Genomic DNA, 14,984 nt, shown 5'->3' with positions numbered 1-14,984 from the left:
TGCGTCTTTCATTGGATTCACTACCAGAACGTAGGGGCAATGCCGCCTTGCATCATAAGATATACCGTTTGAGAATGACAGGGGCTTACAACAAAAGAGTACACAAGCGGCCCCTCAAAGTGGGGGACTTTGTGCTACGTAAAATGGAAGCAACTGGTAGGACAAATGAACAAGGAAAGCTAACCCCCAATTGGGAGGACCCTTACTGGATTTTTGAAGAATTTAGAGGCGGCACCTACCGCCTGGAAACACCAGACGGCAGGCAGTTAGCCAGAACCTGGAATGTAGATAACTTGAAAAAGTACTACTTCTAAGGAGATTGTAAATACTTTTTGTAAAGATTAAATGAATGAAAGGAATATCTGATTTCAATTTTTTGTATTAAGTCCCATGTGCAATGCACAACCGGGCATCTTCTTAGTCCCCTGTGCAATGCACAACCGGGCATCTAACAAGACCTAAATGTGCAATGCACAACCGGGCACCCATTTGCTCAAAATGAGAAAAGCTAAGTACCTAACTTAGCTATTTAAAGGCCCAAAGCCAACATATTTTAAACCGTATCCGGCGACGCCCATTCGGGTGAATTCGTCGAAGAGTAACATCTCCCTTCCGGGTGGCACATTGTTCTATGCGTCATGAACTCAAACAGCTTTAACCGGTTAGGTTAAAGATAACCCATGGCTGTTCGAATGACCTATCGTAAATATGATACACCCGGCTATTGCCCCAAGGCAATACAGACGGTGAATTAAATCTTGTTAATCAACCGGCTTTGCCCAAAAGCACTACAACCGGCCCCCGCTTCTATCTTGAAGTTCAACCCTAATTAAATTCAAAATCATATCTTAAAAATTGTAACCGGCTATTGCCCAAAGGCAATACAACCGGCAAATTCTGTCATACTACAACCGGTTATTGCCCCAAGGCAACACAGCCAGAAAGTAGCATCATAGGTCGCAACCGGTTATTGCCCCAACGCAGCACAGACGGTAATATCGACATTGATCAGCAGCCGACCTTTGCACAAAAGCATCCCAGCCGGCTCAAAGCCTCATGCATAAAGTCAGACCCTGTTGACCCCAGCATCAGCCTTGCTATTGCCCCATGGAAATACAGGCGGAAAACTACACTTCAGTGCGCAACCGACTTTTGCAAGAAATCAATACAACCGGCTATGAGGGTTTGAAGAGCATATGTCCGGTTCTAGGCCGCCTGCATAAAGCCGGCAAACCTGTTGTAAAATAGTCAAGGATCTCCTATTCATTTATCTGGATAATTATGGACGGCTGCCTGCTTAGACTTTGCAACTAAGCAACCAACCATCCCGGGGCATACATAGCTAATACATCCGGCATATCACAAGAGCATGCGAAACAAAATTGCAATAATTTAAAAGTTGCAAAAATTGAAAAGTGACAAAGCAAACCGACCCAGTCGGCATATGTATATATAAAAAAATAAATTTGTTCAAATGTTAGCCAAACCCCTGTCCGGAGAAGGTGATACAAGAAATACACGGCACGCTGGCCGGAAAAGTTGAATAATATAAAAGCTTAAGGCTGAGCCGGGTCCTTGGAGGCGGTCTCCAAGGCGGGAAGGGGGGCGATCTCTCCTTGCTCTTCAATTTGGGCCTCATCCCCTTCGTCTGAGCCGATCCCCGCCTGCATGGACTCGATCTCTTTCTTGGCCCACTCTTCATAAGGCTCCGGAGCCAGCTGATTCGACTCTTGGGCCTCAATAGCAAAATCGACATATTTGTAGGCAAGTTCCCAGACGGCATATTCCGTTTCCGGATGCACCAGGGACCAAGCCAATTGCATTCGGTTGGCGCAATCTTGCTCATTCTCTTTAATGAGCCGGCTCTGTTCTGCTTCCAGGGTGGTTTGGAAGTTCTGACTGGCTGAAGCCGCCTCTTTCTTCAGGCGGACGTTTTCAGCCAGCAGCGAAGAATTCTCCTTCCTGGTTCGTTTCAGGAGTTTGAGAGAATCCGACGCCTTCTTCACCTCCGCCTCAACATTTTCCTTCTCCGCCTGGAGATTGTGAATCTTGGTGTTGGCTTCATTGAGGGATTTCTAAAGAGCATTGGACGCATCTCGTTTAGCCCGTCTTACCTCCTCACTCTTGCAGGCATAAGCTCTCTTGAGCCCCTCCACGCGAAGCATTGACTGCAAAGGCCCAAGCGGTGTTAAAAGGGGTCAGACGGCATAATAACTTGAAAATATTCAGTTGAAAGAATTCAAACCTCAGTCAGGCCGGCCATGACCCGGTCGGCATTAAAGATGTTGATCCTTGGGATCGCCTCCTTCTCCTCTTTGGGGATGGCCTTCAGCATGGCCCGGGCATACTGCTGTAATCCGGCCAGCGAGAGGAGAGATCTGCACTAGAAAAAGATGGTAAGAAGGCAACATACTTCCCCCCCTATTGACTGCCGGCTGCCAGAAGAGTCTTCTGGCTGGAGCTGGGAGTGCGACTTGACCCGCATGGGCTTGCCAAGCAAAGAAGGGTTGAAGGGATCTATTGTACCTTGTGATATTGGGTGAGAGTCATGATTGCCCTCAGCCGGTACCGAGGCGCCGGACGCCCTAGGCGGCGCTGCCCCCTTGGTTGCCTCCGGGACATCCGGCTGCCTAGAAGAAAGATCGAATCCCAGGCCAATGTTTTTGACAGATTTTCCCCCAACCGTCAGCCGGCTGGGAACCGTCTGGGAGGAAGTCTTCCTCGCCTTATTTTGAGTGGCCGACTCCTCCCCCGGCCGGGGCCTGATTAGCTTGGTAAGGGAGCGGGGCGCCTTGCTCCCATCCTGAAAAAGCAAACGCACAAAAGGTCAGCCGGCAAGAAGTCAAGCGGAAGTTAAACAAGAGAAAAGGGAGGAAAAGTATACCTTATCTTTTGCCGCCTGGGCGGCTAGTTTCTTCTCCACATTTGCTTTGCGGATGTCAGCGGCGGACTTGGCCGGTGTTTTATCAGCAGGCAACATTGCCAAAGCTCGCACTGCAAAAAAGAACCCATCCGGTTAGAGGAAAGTTAAGAAAGCATAAAGTATGTACAAACGGCAAAACAAGATCAAGCAATAGCGCGACCTACGTTTCTTGAACTGAGTGCTGAGCTTACAGGCGGACAAGAACGCCTCATCACGAAGGAATTCGTTCTTTGGTACCCAATTCTTGGGTACGCATATTAGTTCACCATTAGAAAGGGTGGTTGTGGTCTGTTCAAAAAACCCCGCCTCAATTATTCTCTCGTAGTCCCCATCCGGGATTCGAGGTTTTTTACACTTGTGATCTAGGAGGTCTGGCTTCCGATTGTATGTCCTATACTCCCGGTTTTCCTCCTTGGTGTGAGCAGAAACAAGATAAAATCGATTCTTCCAGTCTGACCAATTGGACAGTTTGTCCAGGGTCATCAGGTACTAGGGGTAAGTGGTCAGTGTATACCAGGCTCTCCACCCGCCTGTGCTTCTGCTCAAATAGTGCATGTGGGCAAAGGCCTCCCAACCGGGGTTAATGTTCTGCATTTTGCAGGCGGAGATATAGCCTAAGATGTTAACCCATGAATTAAGGGTTAACTGCCAAATACCCAGATCATACCCTCGAAGAATGGCCTTGATGGTGTTATGTAAAGGGAAGCGGAGATCGGCTAGAAACGCGGCCTCGTAGCAGCCGAAATACCCGTTTGAATTCGGCTGATCATCTTCCCAGACTATAGTGCCCATCTCAGGCGGCACGATGATTTTCCAATCTGCTCCAAGAGGACGTATTTTGATGAAATCCTCTAAGTTTCTGGCCATGCTGGCCCTATCTTTGGCAGAGACGGCAATAAGTAGGGGATCGCCCTTATTATCCCATGTGGGCCTCTCCTCCTCCTCGTTATCTACATCCGGCGTAAGAAGGCTGCTGCTGCTGCTGCTGTTTTGCTCTGAGCCGGATGAAGAGGCAGTCTCTCCACTATCGCCTTCTAAGGGGTTTTCCATTTCAACCTTAGAAGGAGAGGCGACATCTTCACCGCCTTCCTGATCTAACCCTAGTATTCCATCAATGGGAGTGCTGGGGGTGCCATGCAGGGATCCCCTTGTCATCTCAGCCTGATTAGAGTCAGGCGACAATCCTTCAAAGGTTTCCCCTCTATATTCTAGATCAACGACTATTTTCCTAGTTCGAGCCATTGCGTCCTGCACAGAGACAGAGACGGTCGGTTTCGGAGATGAACAAGGAGAGTCCCAATACCCAAAGGCAGCACCCCCGGTCCTAGACTCAGCCGTACCAGGAGACCGGCTAACCTCTAAATCGTGGCGTGCCGTGTGTGTGTTGGGTGAACCCATTATTCTAACAATATATACAGCCAGGAAAATTTAAAAACCTCCAAAAAGCAAGGAACCAAGACGTTACCTTGTAGTTGTAAGAAGAGGTTGACGAAAGAAGTTGGTGATTGTTGACCAAAGATACCCCAGACAGTGTCACTTTAAACGAACAGCACATTGGCAAAAGAAAGCAAGATTAATTACCAATGTTGTTCAAAGATACCACAGGCGGAAGAAACCAGCTGTGGTAGTACTGAAATTGTACAGAATAAGTGGTCTGAAGTTTTCATGAAAAGTTGCCCACAGACCCCCCAGGCGGTGCAATACCGGCTGAGGGTTATTATAGGCAACTTATGAAGAAAATTGTACGGAACTACTACAGACGGCGGTAAAATACCGGCTGTGCATCTGTTAAAACAAAATAATCAAGAGACTGTTTACGGAAACCCCAGACGGTATGAGACCGGCTGAGGTGTCAGCGAAGCAGTTTAGTAGAAAGAAATTGCTCATATACCCCAGTCGGTGTGAGACCAGCTAAGAGGACAGCAAAGCAATTCAAAAGAAAAAGCAATTTCCCGAAGAATTTTATTGAAGATACCCCAGACGGTGTAAACCGGCTGAGGGTCTATTGAATGCAACTCACAATGAGATTGCTTGAAGATACCCCAGACGATGTAAACTGGCTGAGGGTCTATTGAATGCAACTCACAATGAGATTGCTTGAAGATACCCCAGATGGTGTAAACCGGCTGAGGGTCTATTAAATGCAACTCACAATGAGATTGCTTGAAGACACCCCAGACTGTATTAACCGGCTAAGGGTCTATTGGATGCAATGCATCATGAGATTGCTTGAAGAAGCTCCAGACGGCATAAGACCGGCTGCAGCTTTATCAAAAATCAAGATGAAGAAACCGACAAGGTCAGAACGATACTTTAGCGAGACGGGCAAAGAAATACTCGACCGGTATCCGGATGTAGTGAAGTTGAAGGTTGTTTGCAAGAAAGAGCAGCCGAGATCAGGAATTCTCTTTTTCTCTCAATGAATTCTCTCTCTGAATATTGGCAAAGTGAGGAATGAGAGGAGGGAGGTTCCTATTTATAGGAAATCCCAGAAGGCGAACTGTCACCTTCCCCCCCTCTAGTTTCAAATTCAAAAAATGGAGGGAAGGAGGCGAACCGTCGCCCTCCCGCATGGTGACAAGTGTCACAGGTGCCTCGTGGCAAGCCACGTCACACCCGTGAGGGGCAAATGTTTGGGGTTAAAATTACCCCTGCCACAAGGCCCAATGAGGGCCTGACACGTGTCACCCTCATACAAGCCCAAAGGGATCCAATCAGAGGATGCCACGTGGCATTGAACCCCCAATGGGGGAGCAGATTCTCATCTGCTATAAATAGAGGAATCATCCTCATTTATTGCATATTCATAAATACACACACAAATCCCAAGCAATATTAATTGCGGAATCTCCCTGAATCAGAGAGAAATACCCATCTACTTTTCGCACGTTTACTCATTCGGAATCATACTAACTTGATCTTTGGAGGCGGAACTCCACTCAACCGGAGTTTCGCGGTTTTGCAGGTACAGAAGTCTGGCGCGCATACTCAATATTGTAACTCTCCCGAGGGACTCCAAAAACACACGAAACAATAATGGGTTAAACTTTTTATGAGATACATTTATCATTAAACGAATAAATAGTACTAGTTAAAAAAAAAAACAAAAGGTGAATATATAGTACCATTAGATAGTGTAATGATATTATAATTCCTTATAATGGCATACATATGTAATGATATTTTTCTAGTAGTACACATGAGAGTTTTATGAGTTAAGAATTCAATGATATTATGTGATATCTGAAAGTACCGTTAAGGCTCCTATGATATTATACCGTATACGATGTTTCTAAATGCTTGTACAACATGGGTATGTAACCAGAATCATTTAAGTACAAGCTAAGCTTGGCCTAGTGAAAAGGATTACACTTTCTAACCTTGAGATTGGGGTTCAATTCCCACCAGAGACACTCTTAGGATAGAGATCGCTTATCCTTTTCCCCTCACTCTAAAAAAAATTAGAATGATCCAATTTTTTTAAAAAAATATTGATAAAAAAAAAGTTGAATTATTGTAATATTAAATTTAAAGCAAAATGTGTATTTGTGTAGGACGAAAGACCACGTGTAAAAAGGGGCAAATCGGCCGTCAAATTGTTTATCTCTGTCAAAGCCGCCGCCTCCTCCATTCTCTCTCTCTCTCTTCCACCTCCGCCCACCTTCTTCCTCCATTCTCTCCTTTTTCTCTCTCTTCTTTCTCTCTCCTCTTCTCTTCTTCATGAATCCCAGTCGTACAGCCGTTTCTGGCCCCACCTTCCCAACAACACCCACATAAAAAAAATCCCCTAAAAAAAATGACACAAATTACAGCACACTCTGTAGTTTATGCTGTGTGATTCGCACTTTTTAGCATACTCAACTCCAGAATAAAAATACCCACAAATTTTATTTATTATTCTTTGCAGAATTTGATTGAGCTTTCGACTTTTCTCTCTTTCTTCGCAATCTTCGATCCAATCGGTAATTTCCACTCTTTTGATTTTCAATCATAGTTATGTATATGTCATGATCATCATTTGTTTGTTTTGTGAAACGGGTCCCCACTAATTTTCTGTTTTTTGTTCGAACTTAATTAGGTGATTGTTTTGACCAATTGGGTGGTTTTGATTTATTGGTATTTTCGCAATTTTTACTGGGTATTTCTTTGAATTAGGGATTTTGCTGAATTTTATATTATTTTTCTGGGTTTTTTCCCCTCTTTTTTTGTTTATTTCTTTGTTTGCTGTTCTTGTTCATTTGTCTCTGTTCTAGCTTGATTATGTTATTAATTTGAACATTTGGGTTCTTTTTTTCATGCTTAAAGTTAGGATCTTTAGTGTTTTAGACTGATTGGTTTATATGGTAAATGGTATGATTTCTGGGTTTAATTGAATTTATTATTCATTTATAGGGTTTGTTTTGGTTTGGATGAATTTATAAGTAATTGGGGTTTTGGATTTTAATTTGTTTTGCAGAGGGATTGGTTTTAGTGGTGGTTTGTTGGAGTTTTAAGTCTGTCATAATGTTGGAAGGTATTTCAATTCCTTTTTCAAGAGACTTGCCTATTGCTTTAGAGCAAGAGTGTGACTGGATGTTTGATGGATTTAGTTTAATGGAAACCTCAAATTATAAGCGAAAATCGGAAGATGGGGATGATTGTAAACTTGGGAACTCAATTAAGCTGTTGAAAATCAGTAAGACGGGAGAAATGGAAGTCGATTTTTTAAACCTTTCCCTTTCTTTAGTTGTAAGTCCGTCTGATAGCATCGACAATGGTGGGGATATGTCTGATACTAGTTCCCTCATTCACCAAATTGGAAGGGACAACTCAATTGATAGTATAGCTCGCTGCTCTAGGTCTGACTATGGGTCTATTGCTTTGGTGAATCGTAGCTTTCGTTCTCTGATTGAGGGCAAAGAACTGTACAAGTTAAGGCAGCAAATAGGGATTGAAGAACATTGGATTTACTTCTCTTGCAGCCTGCTTGAGTGGGAGGTATTTGATCCCATTCGGCTTAGATGGAAGCACTTGCCAATTATGCCTTCCAATGACTGCTTCATGCATTCTGACAAGGAGTCATTGGCTGTTGGTACTGAGCTTTTGGTCTTTGGAAAGGGTATAACATCTCATCTCATATACAAATATAGCCTTTTGACGAATTCATGGTCTGTAGGCATGGAGATGAACACACCTAGGTGTTTATTTGGTTCTGGTTCACTGGGTGATATTGCCATTGTAGCTGGTGGCTGTGACTTTTCGAGGAATGTATTTTCCTCGGCCGAACTATACAACTCAGATACTGGAATGTGGGAAACTCTCCCAAGCATGAATAAAGCTAGAAAAAAATGCTCTGCAGTCTTTATGGATGGGAAGTTTTATGTGATTGGGGGACTTGGGGCCGGAAATTCAAATCCTTTGACTTGTGGTGAGGTTTATGATCTGGAGAGACGGACTTGGACCTTGATACCAGATATGTTTCCTTTGAGGAATGTTGAGCCAGGTGCCCCTGAGGCATCTGCTATGTCAGAGGCAGGGGCACCCCCTCTTATTGCAGTTGTGAATAACGAGCTTTATGCAGCTGATTATGCTAGAAAAGAAATTAGAAAATACATTAAAAGCTCGAACTCGTGGGCTACTGTTGGAAGTTTGCCTGAGAGGGTAGTCTCGATGCATGGATGGGGTCTAGCATTTCGAGGTTGTGGTGATAAGCTAATTGTTGTAGGTGGGCCTAGGGGTTTGGAAGGAGGCTACATCGAGGTGAATTCTTGGGCGCCCTCTGAAAGCCCACAACAGTGGACTGTGCTCGGTAGAAAGCCTGGGGGGTTCGTGTACAACTGTGCCATAATGGGATGCTAATAAGATTATAGGATGCACCACATTGGTGCTCTATGATTAAGATTGCCAAATGCCGAACACCTTGAAAGTTTTCTTTTGCTATAAAGGTTCTTGCCATTCTGCATGGAGTTTCAATTTGTACCAATTGCATATTCATCTTTCAGCATCACCGGAGGCTATGTTGAGCATTAGTCTCATGCTGAACAGATATGGATCAATAACTTGAAGCAGTGAGCCAATTTAGTCTGGTATCAATTTAGTAGAAAGTTATTGTTCTTAAATTGAGGGGTTCCTTTCACTTTCCTTCTCTTCGTCGGCATCTGACTGTTTACTATTTTATAAAACTTCAGTTTAGCTTGACTATGCTTTGCTTCTCATCAATTTTTAATTGATATTCATTGGTCTCTTGAAGCTATAGCTTGACTATGTTTTCTCTGCTCATTAATTGTTGATTATACATTGATCACCTAGCCATGAAGTTAGGTGTCCTCGATTTTTATGATTGTTCTGTTTTTCAGTTTCTTCTTAATGAATGATCTAGCAATGGCTGAAAAAGCATCTTCGACTAGTTTATTCATTGGATCAGTATTTGTGGTGGAAATGGAGAACTTGTGAGTAGATCTGGTATGATCTTATCATGTATTGAGAATGTGATCGCATTTTTTGTTGCTTTTATCATCACTTTGTGTGTATGTGTTTGAATTTGTAATTACTTGTTAGAGAACAGTGTAAACTGCACATCATTGTTTGGATGTCTTTTGCCAAGACTTTTGCTGGAATTGACTGTGATAGAAATCAAACTAGTTTCAGAATCCATTTGAGCAGCCTGCTGTTAGCTTTCTAACTCAACCAAACCAACTGACATTGCTTCATATGTTGGCTATCCTGCTTGTGCTATTATCAATTGCGATGAAATCAGTTGGACGCTCTTTGAAAAGAGTTCTTTGTTGCTTACAGTGTCGTTTTCGAGTAGGGCACTTTGGATTTTTAGATTGCTACATGCATTAAGCAGTTGCGATGTTTTCTTTTTGGCAGTCGTCAAAAATTCTGCATCATTATCATATTTTGCCCCACCCACGACTGAGCTGTTGCATGTGATCATCCAGAAAGCTTCGCTTAAATTAGAATCATATGAGTGTCCTGAGCTTGCAGATTTCCTACATGTATAACTGATCTATCCCTGATAGATTTCTATCTGCTGAGTAACTGGTAAATTTGGTACTGATTTCCGAGCTGGCGTGCGTGCTTCCTTGCTTCCTTCAGCTCCGAATTTTTAAAACATCAGTTCAACCCTCTTTCTTCTCAAAAACTCTGGGATATATACGTGAGGTCGTCTTCTTTAGTCTTTCCTATAGATCCTTAGATTTCATCGAAAATGCATGAATTACTCATGTACCATTGTTATAAGGAAGAAGATTGTCATTAATCCAAGCTTCTTCCCTTTCAGCTCCGCAACTAATCTTTTCACAGAGTTTTCACTTTCTTGCGCCCCACATGTACTCTTACACTAGTACAGTAGCATTCTTGTCTGTTAAGACTGTTGCTCCTACTCTTTGTCTTTGTTATGTTGTACTCCATACTACAATAATCTCCAACCCAACTTGTGTTTATAAAGGGTGTACCTTGTACTATATAACAAACATTACTTGGCCTAAATTATTAAAAATGGGGTAAGGGTGGACGCTGTGGTGTATTATAAATAACTCCGATTGTATACGGATTACAAGTTTTTAATGACACCAAATCATCCAAATCTCAATTTACTAAGCGTCTATTAAGTGTTTTATATATATATATAAAAGATAAATGAAGCATAACATATATATATTACTGAAGTACTCTTCTTGCTCCGAAATAGGGAAAGAAAAAAGCAAGAAACTGTTGAATGCCATTGAGATTAGTTGTTTTATTGAAAGTTCAGCCAAATGTGGTGGAAGGTACATTGTACAATCGTACTTATACTTTGTGTTAACGTACTATGTTTTGTGTTCATAAGATTCTTGTATGTCACAAACCATATAGTTGTAATTTTTATGGCTCATATTTCAATTTGTCGTGACATAAATGTACGAATTTATGTTAATATAAGACTATATAGTATAGTAAAATGTTAGTGCTTTGTGCCCCTTTATTCCTTGTAACTGCATTGAGCACCAACTAAAAACCCATAATTGTAAAGGTGACATCCATTATCACTAACTAGTAACTTGATTCTTGCTACATACAATCATTCTTAAAGTGTTTGTTTTTCTCCCTCTCTTTCTTCTTTCTTTAGCATCTTCTTCTTTTTTTTTTCTAGTGGTTCACTAATCCAACAATTTGAATTGTTTGAGAGGACATATAATGGTGGATGGCTCTTCATGGGTCTCTTTTCGTTCTCTCGATTTCTTCTACGTTCTCCCTATATTCGAAGATTAAATCTTCGAGATCATGACTAAAGAAAAATTAACAATTGTGAATTACCTTTATGTAAAAGTGTAAGTTAGTTGGATAATGTTTTAGCAAAAACCAAGCCAAATAAGCAATTCGAAATGGATTTATTCATCTAATTTGGATCTTGGATACAATAAAAGAAAGGGAAATTCTATGTGGTGGCCTGAGGACAAACTTTTTTTCTAGTTTCTTTAGTGGCATCCTATAATTGACAAATTCATTTAAGAGGCCTAATCATCAATATATGGACTAACCACCTCTTAAATGGTCCATCATATAACCTAACTTACTTAAAAGACTAACTTATCCTTGAAATAATTAAAACCCTCCCATTTTCTTAAAGTTTGACTACTACTACTACTGTTGCTCGACATTCTAAATAGATGAAAACCTTTCATCTTCCATGAAACTCCCTCAAATCATACATCCTCTAAAATTCAACTAAAAAATCCCAAAAAAAAAATTGATTCATTTTTGCGATTTTTTTGCGAGATTAGTGATCAACTGCGGACTTTTTAATTGTGGCTATATCTCTTTGGTGGTGAAAGTTTTTGGGCTCAAAAGTTAGGGTTTTTCGACCGATTTTTTTGACGAAAGTCACGCAATCCATGAGGCTAATTGTCTAAAATTGACCTCTACATGATAACTAAGGTATTTCAATTAATTCTAGTCAAATTTTGGTTGAAGAATGATGTTAAGTGAACTCTATTGCTGAAACTAATGGTCCGTATCATTATGCTCCGTACAATTAGGCTCGAAATGTTGAGCTTGTTGCTGCAATGTAATCAGTCTTTATGCAGCAACATAAAATAACAATAAAGAAAGGGGAAGAATTTATAACATTCATAATATCGTAGAAGAACTTTATGCTTGCTTCAACAGGGCTATGAAGATTTCTGTTATTTTCTTATCAATTTGTGTTTTTATTATCTGAAGATGATGTAATTAAGTTAGATAATGTGATGTGTTGGGAGTTTTAAGAAATAAAGCTATGTATTTCAATCAAGTATAAATAAAAGTTAGTTTTAAATGAATTTGATGATATTTTCTTATCACTGCTTTACCTTGAAGTAAAAAGGTATGAATGCACACTGCTAGTTAAGAATTTCAAAGAAAAAAAATACACCATTTAGAATTGAGCAAGTTCTTAAAAAGGCAACCTTCATAACAATTGAGCAAAGTTACTGTCACCTCAAAAAACTACACCATTTAAACATAGCAAAGCTACTGCCAAATCAAAATACTAAACAAAGCTACTGTTAGTTTGTCTCAACAAAAAATTACACCAAAGTTCAGAAATTGTTTAACATATCCAATGAAAACTCAGACTTTTTTCTTCCCTTTCCCACCCCTGTTTGAAGCAGTAACAAGTTGGCTACTTGGATCTTGGGATGCAATTTGTGATGACTCTCCTGTACAAGCAGCATTTGGTGCAGATTTAGCAGCCCTCTTTTCTTTTGCCTTTGCAATCTTAGTGCCATCTGCAGCACTTCTTTCTTTGGCTGTTAATCCACCTTTACATGTCTATGAATTATGACCGTAACTCTTACATTTCTGGCACTGCACAGTTGTTGACCGTTTCCCTTTATTTGGTTCATCTGCTGCCCTTTCTCTTTGCCTTGATGGCCTACTAATACCTCTTTTCACTTGTGGTGGTAGTATAGTTGGTCTATCTATCTTTGGCCAATGCTCGTAATCAGGGATGGAGTTGATTGAATTCCCGTATGCTTGTTTGTAAATTTGCACCGAGTACCATGTACTGCAAAATTTGTATGGGTCCAATCCAGAAGACATTATTGCTCTTAGTGCATGTCTGCAAGGGAATCCTGATATTTGTCATGCCCCGCATATGCCCTGATATTTGTATGGGTCCAATACAGGTAGCATTGGTTTTCCTTCTCTCACTTCATACTCACCTTCTGTACTCTGGTAAGCTTTTCAAGTTTTTGATTCAAAAGTAAGCTTTTGTATCCTCTTCACTACATTACGGCATGGCTCATACTCATTCTAATCCTTGCATTTTCTGTCTTCTTGTTGCTAGTTTAACCATGCACATTCTTCTTATTCCTCTTACAATTGAAAATAATATGAGTTAGGTACAATATTGTAAAATAGATACATGAAACAAGTTTGAATTACAGAATATCATACCTTCCAAAAGTGTCAATACAGGCATGCATCTATCCACTCCCAAAGTGGCATTAAAACTCTACAAAATTTGTCTTGTTCTCATCACTGCAAATTTTGGGATCAAATTTATGTTTTGTCCATCTTGATTGATCCCCCAAATTAGACAACCAAACACAAGCATCTGGATTAACTTTCTGAATTCTTTCCATTGCCTTTTTAAATGTGAAAGGAGAAGTGGCACTACAAGCTAGCCAAAACAATGAATACATTGATAGGCTGCCTATTTTCATCATCATGCTGATCTACACTAGCGTGCCTACACCTAACTGCTGCATTAAACTCCTCCTCTGTGACAACCATAGCATCAATCTCTCTTTGGGTGTTAAGTAAGCCCTCCTTCCTTGTCGTGGTCTTAGGTATTTTGTGAAGGATTAAAGCTGAGCTATTTGAAACACTTAAGGAATGTAAAGGAGTAGGTGATGGCTGTTTAATTACAAGTGGTGCATTAGAGAAAGATTGTTGTTGGATAGTATTGTGTTTAGTACTAGCAAGTTCAAGCTTCCTCTTGATAGATAACTTTCTAGGTTTTACAGCTTTACCCTTACCCTTTTTTTCTCATTTTTCTAAACCATTCTCTATCTCAATGTCATTCCAGAAATGTTCTATGCTAGGAGTATACTCACAATCATTATTCACCACCAGACTCTTATTAGCAACTGATTTAGTAAGCCTTCTAGCAGCAATAACACAATCACTAGCCTTATCAACTGTACCAATCCAAACTGTTATAACTTTTCTACTACTTAGCCTATCTAACATAGACATTAAATCACTATTAGAAGTAATAACATCTTTCATGTTATAGGAGTAGTGAAAACTAGGGAATTTAGGGTAATGGTAGTTATTTTTCCGAAATCCTTCCTCACATTCAATGATCAAATCAATCCACATAACCTTGTCAACATCTTCAATAGACACATTCACTTCATTACCCATATAATTGAATTTACCATCACTTGATCCATCCGCAACAACAAAAATTTAAAGCATACACTTCAACATCACCGCACAAAGTAACACATGTTAAGCAACATAAGTATGAAATTCACTTGATACCTAATAACACTACAACAACAGAGCATGCAATTGACCTAATACCTCAATAAGTATAAAAACAACCAAAATTTGACTAGAAATTAATCGAAATACCTTTGTTATGATCTGCAGATAAATTTTAGACAATTAGCCTCCTAGATTGTGCGAATTTCATCAAAAATGAGATCATAAAACCCTAATTGTCCAACCCAAAAACCACACTACCAAAGAGATATTGCCGCAATTTAATCGTCCACAATTGATAAACAATCTCACAAAAAAATCGCACAAGTGAATCAGGTTTTTTTTTTTTTTTTTTTTTGGATTTTTTAGTTGAATATGAGAGGGTGTATACATTGTGGGAGTTTCATGGAAGATGAAAAGGTTTCATCTTTTAAGTAACAGTAGTAGACTAGTAGCAGTCAAAATTTAAGAAAATGGGAGGGATTTAATTATTTCAAGGGTAAGTTAGTCTTTTAAGTAAGTTAGGTTATATAATAGACCAATTAAGAAGTGGTTAGTCCATATATTGATGATTAGGCCACTTAAATGAATTTGTCAATTGTAGGATGCCACTAAAGAAACT

The 14,984-nt window shown here is 40.4% G+C and overlaps 1 protein-coding gene and 1 long non-coding RNA gene across 3 annotated transcripts; both read left to right on the top strand.

Annotated features, from left to right (window-relative positions):
• Positions 1-6,327: 6,327 nt before the first annotated feature.
• Positions 6,328-9,155, top strand: LOC110726487 (F-box/kelch-repeat protein At1g74510-like). Its single transcript, XM_021905963.1, has 2 exons — positions 6,328-6,885; positions 7,380-9,155. The coding sequence occupies exon 2, from the start codon at positions 7,427-7,429 to the stop codon at positions 8,759-8,761; it is 1,335 nt and encodes a 444-aa protein (XP_021761655.1). The 5' UTR covers positions 6,328-6,885; positions 7,380-7,426; the 3' UTR covers positions 8,762-9,155.
• Positions 9,156-11,430: 2,275 nt separating this feature from the next.
• On the top strand, positions 11,431-14,684 carry LOC110726486. Of its 2 annotated transcripts, none has more exons than XR_002512383.1 (2): positions 11,431-11,824; positions 12,838-14,684. It is a non-coding gene; the product is annotated as an uncharacterized LOC110726486 (long non-coding RNA). The 2 variants fall into 2 exon arrangements; XR_002512382.1 differs by having other exon boundaries at positions 12,833-14,684.
• The last annotated feature ends 300 nt before the right edge of the window (positions 14,685-14,984 follow it).

This window comes from Chenopodium quinoa, unplaced genomic scaffold (assembly GCF_001683475.1).
Source record: "Chenopodium quinoa cultivar QQ74 unplaced genomic scaffold, ASM168347v1, whole genome shotgun sequence".
Classification (NCBI taxonomy): Eukaryota; Viridiplantae; Streptophyta; class Magnoliopsida; order Caryophyllales; family Amaranthaceae; genus Chenopodium; species Chenopodium quinoa.
Note: the sequence above shows the minus strand (reverse complement) of the source record. Positions and strands in the feature narration are given on the sequence as shown.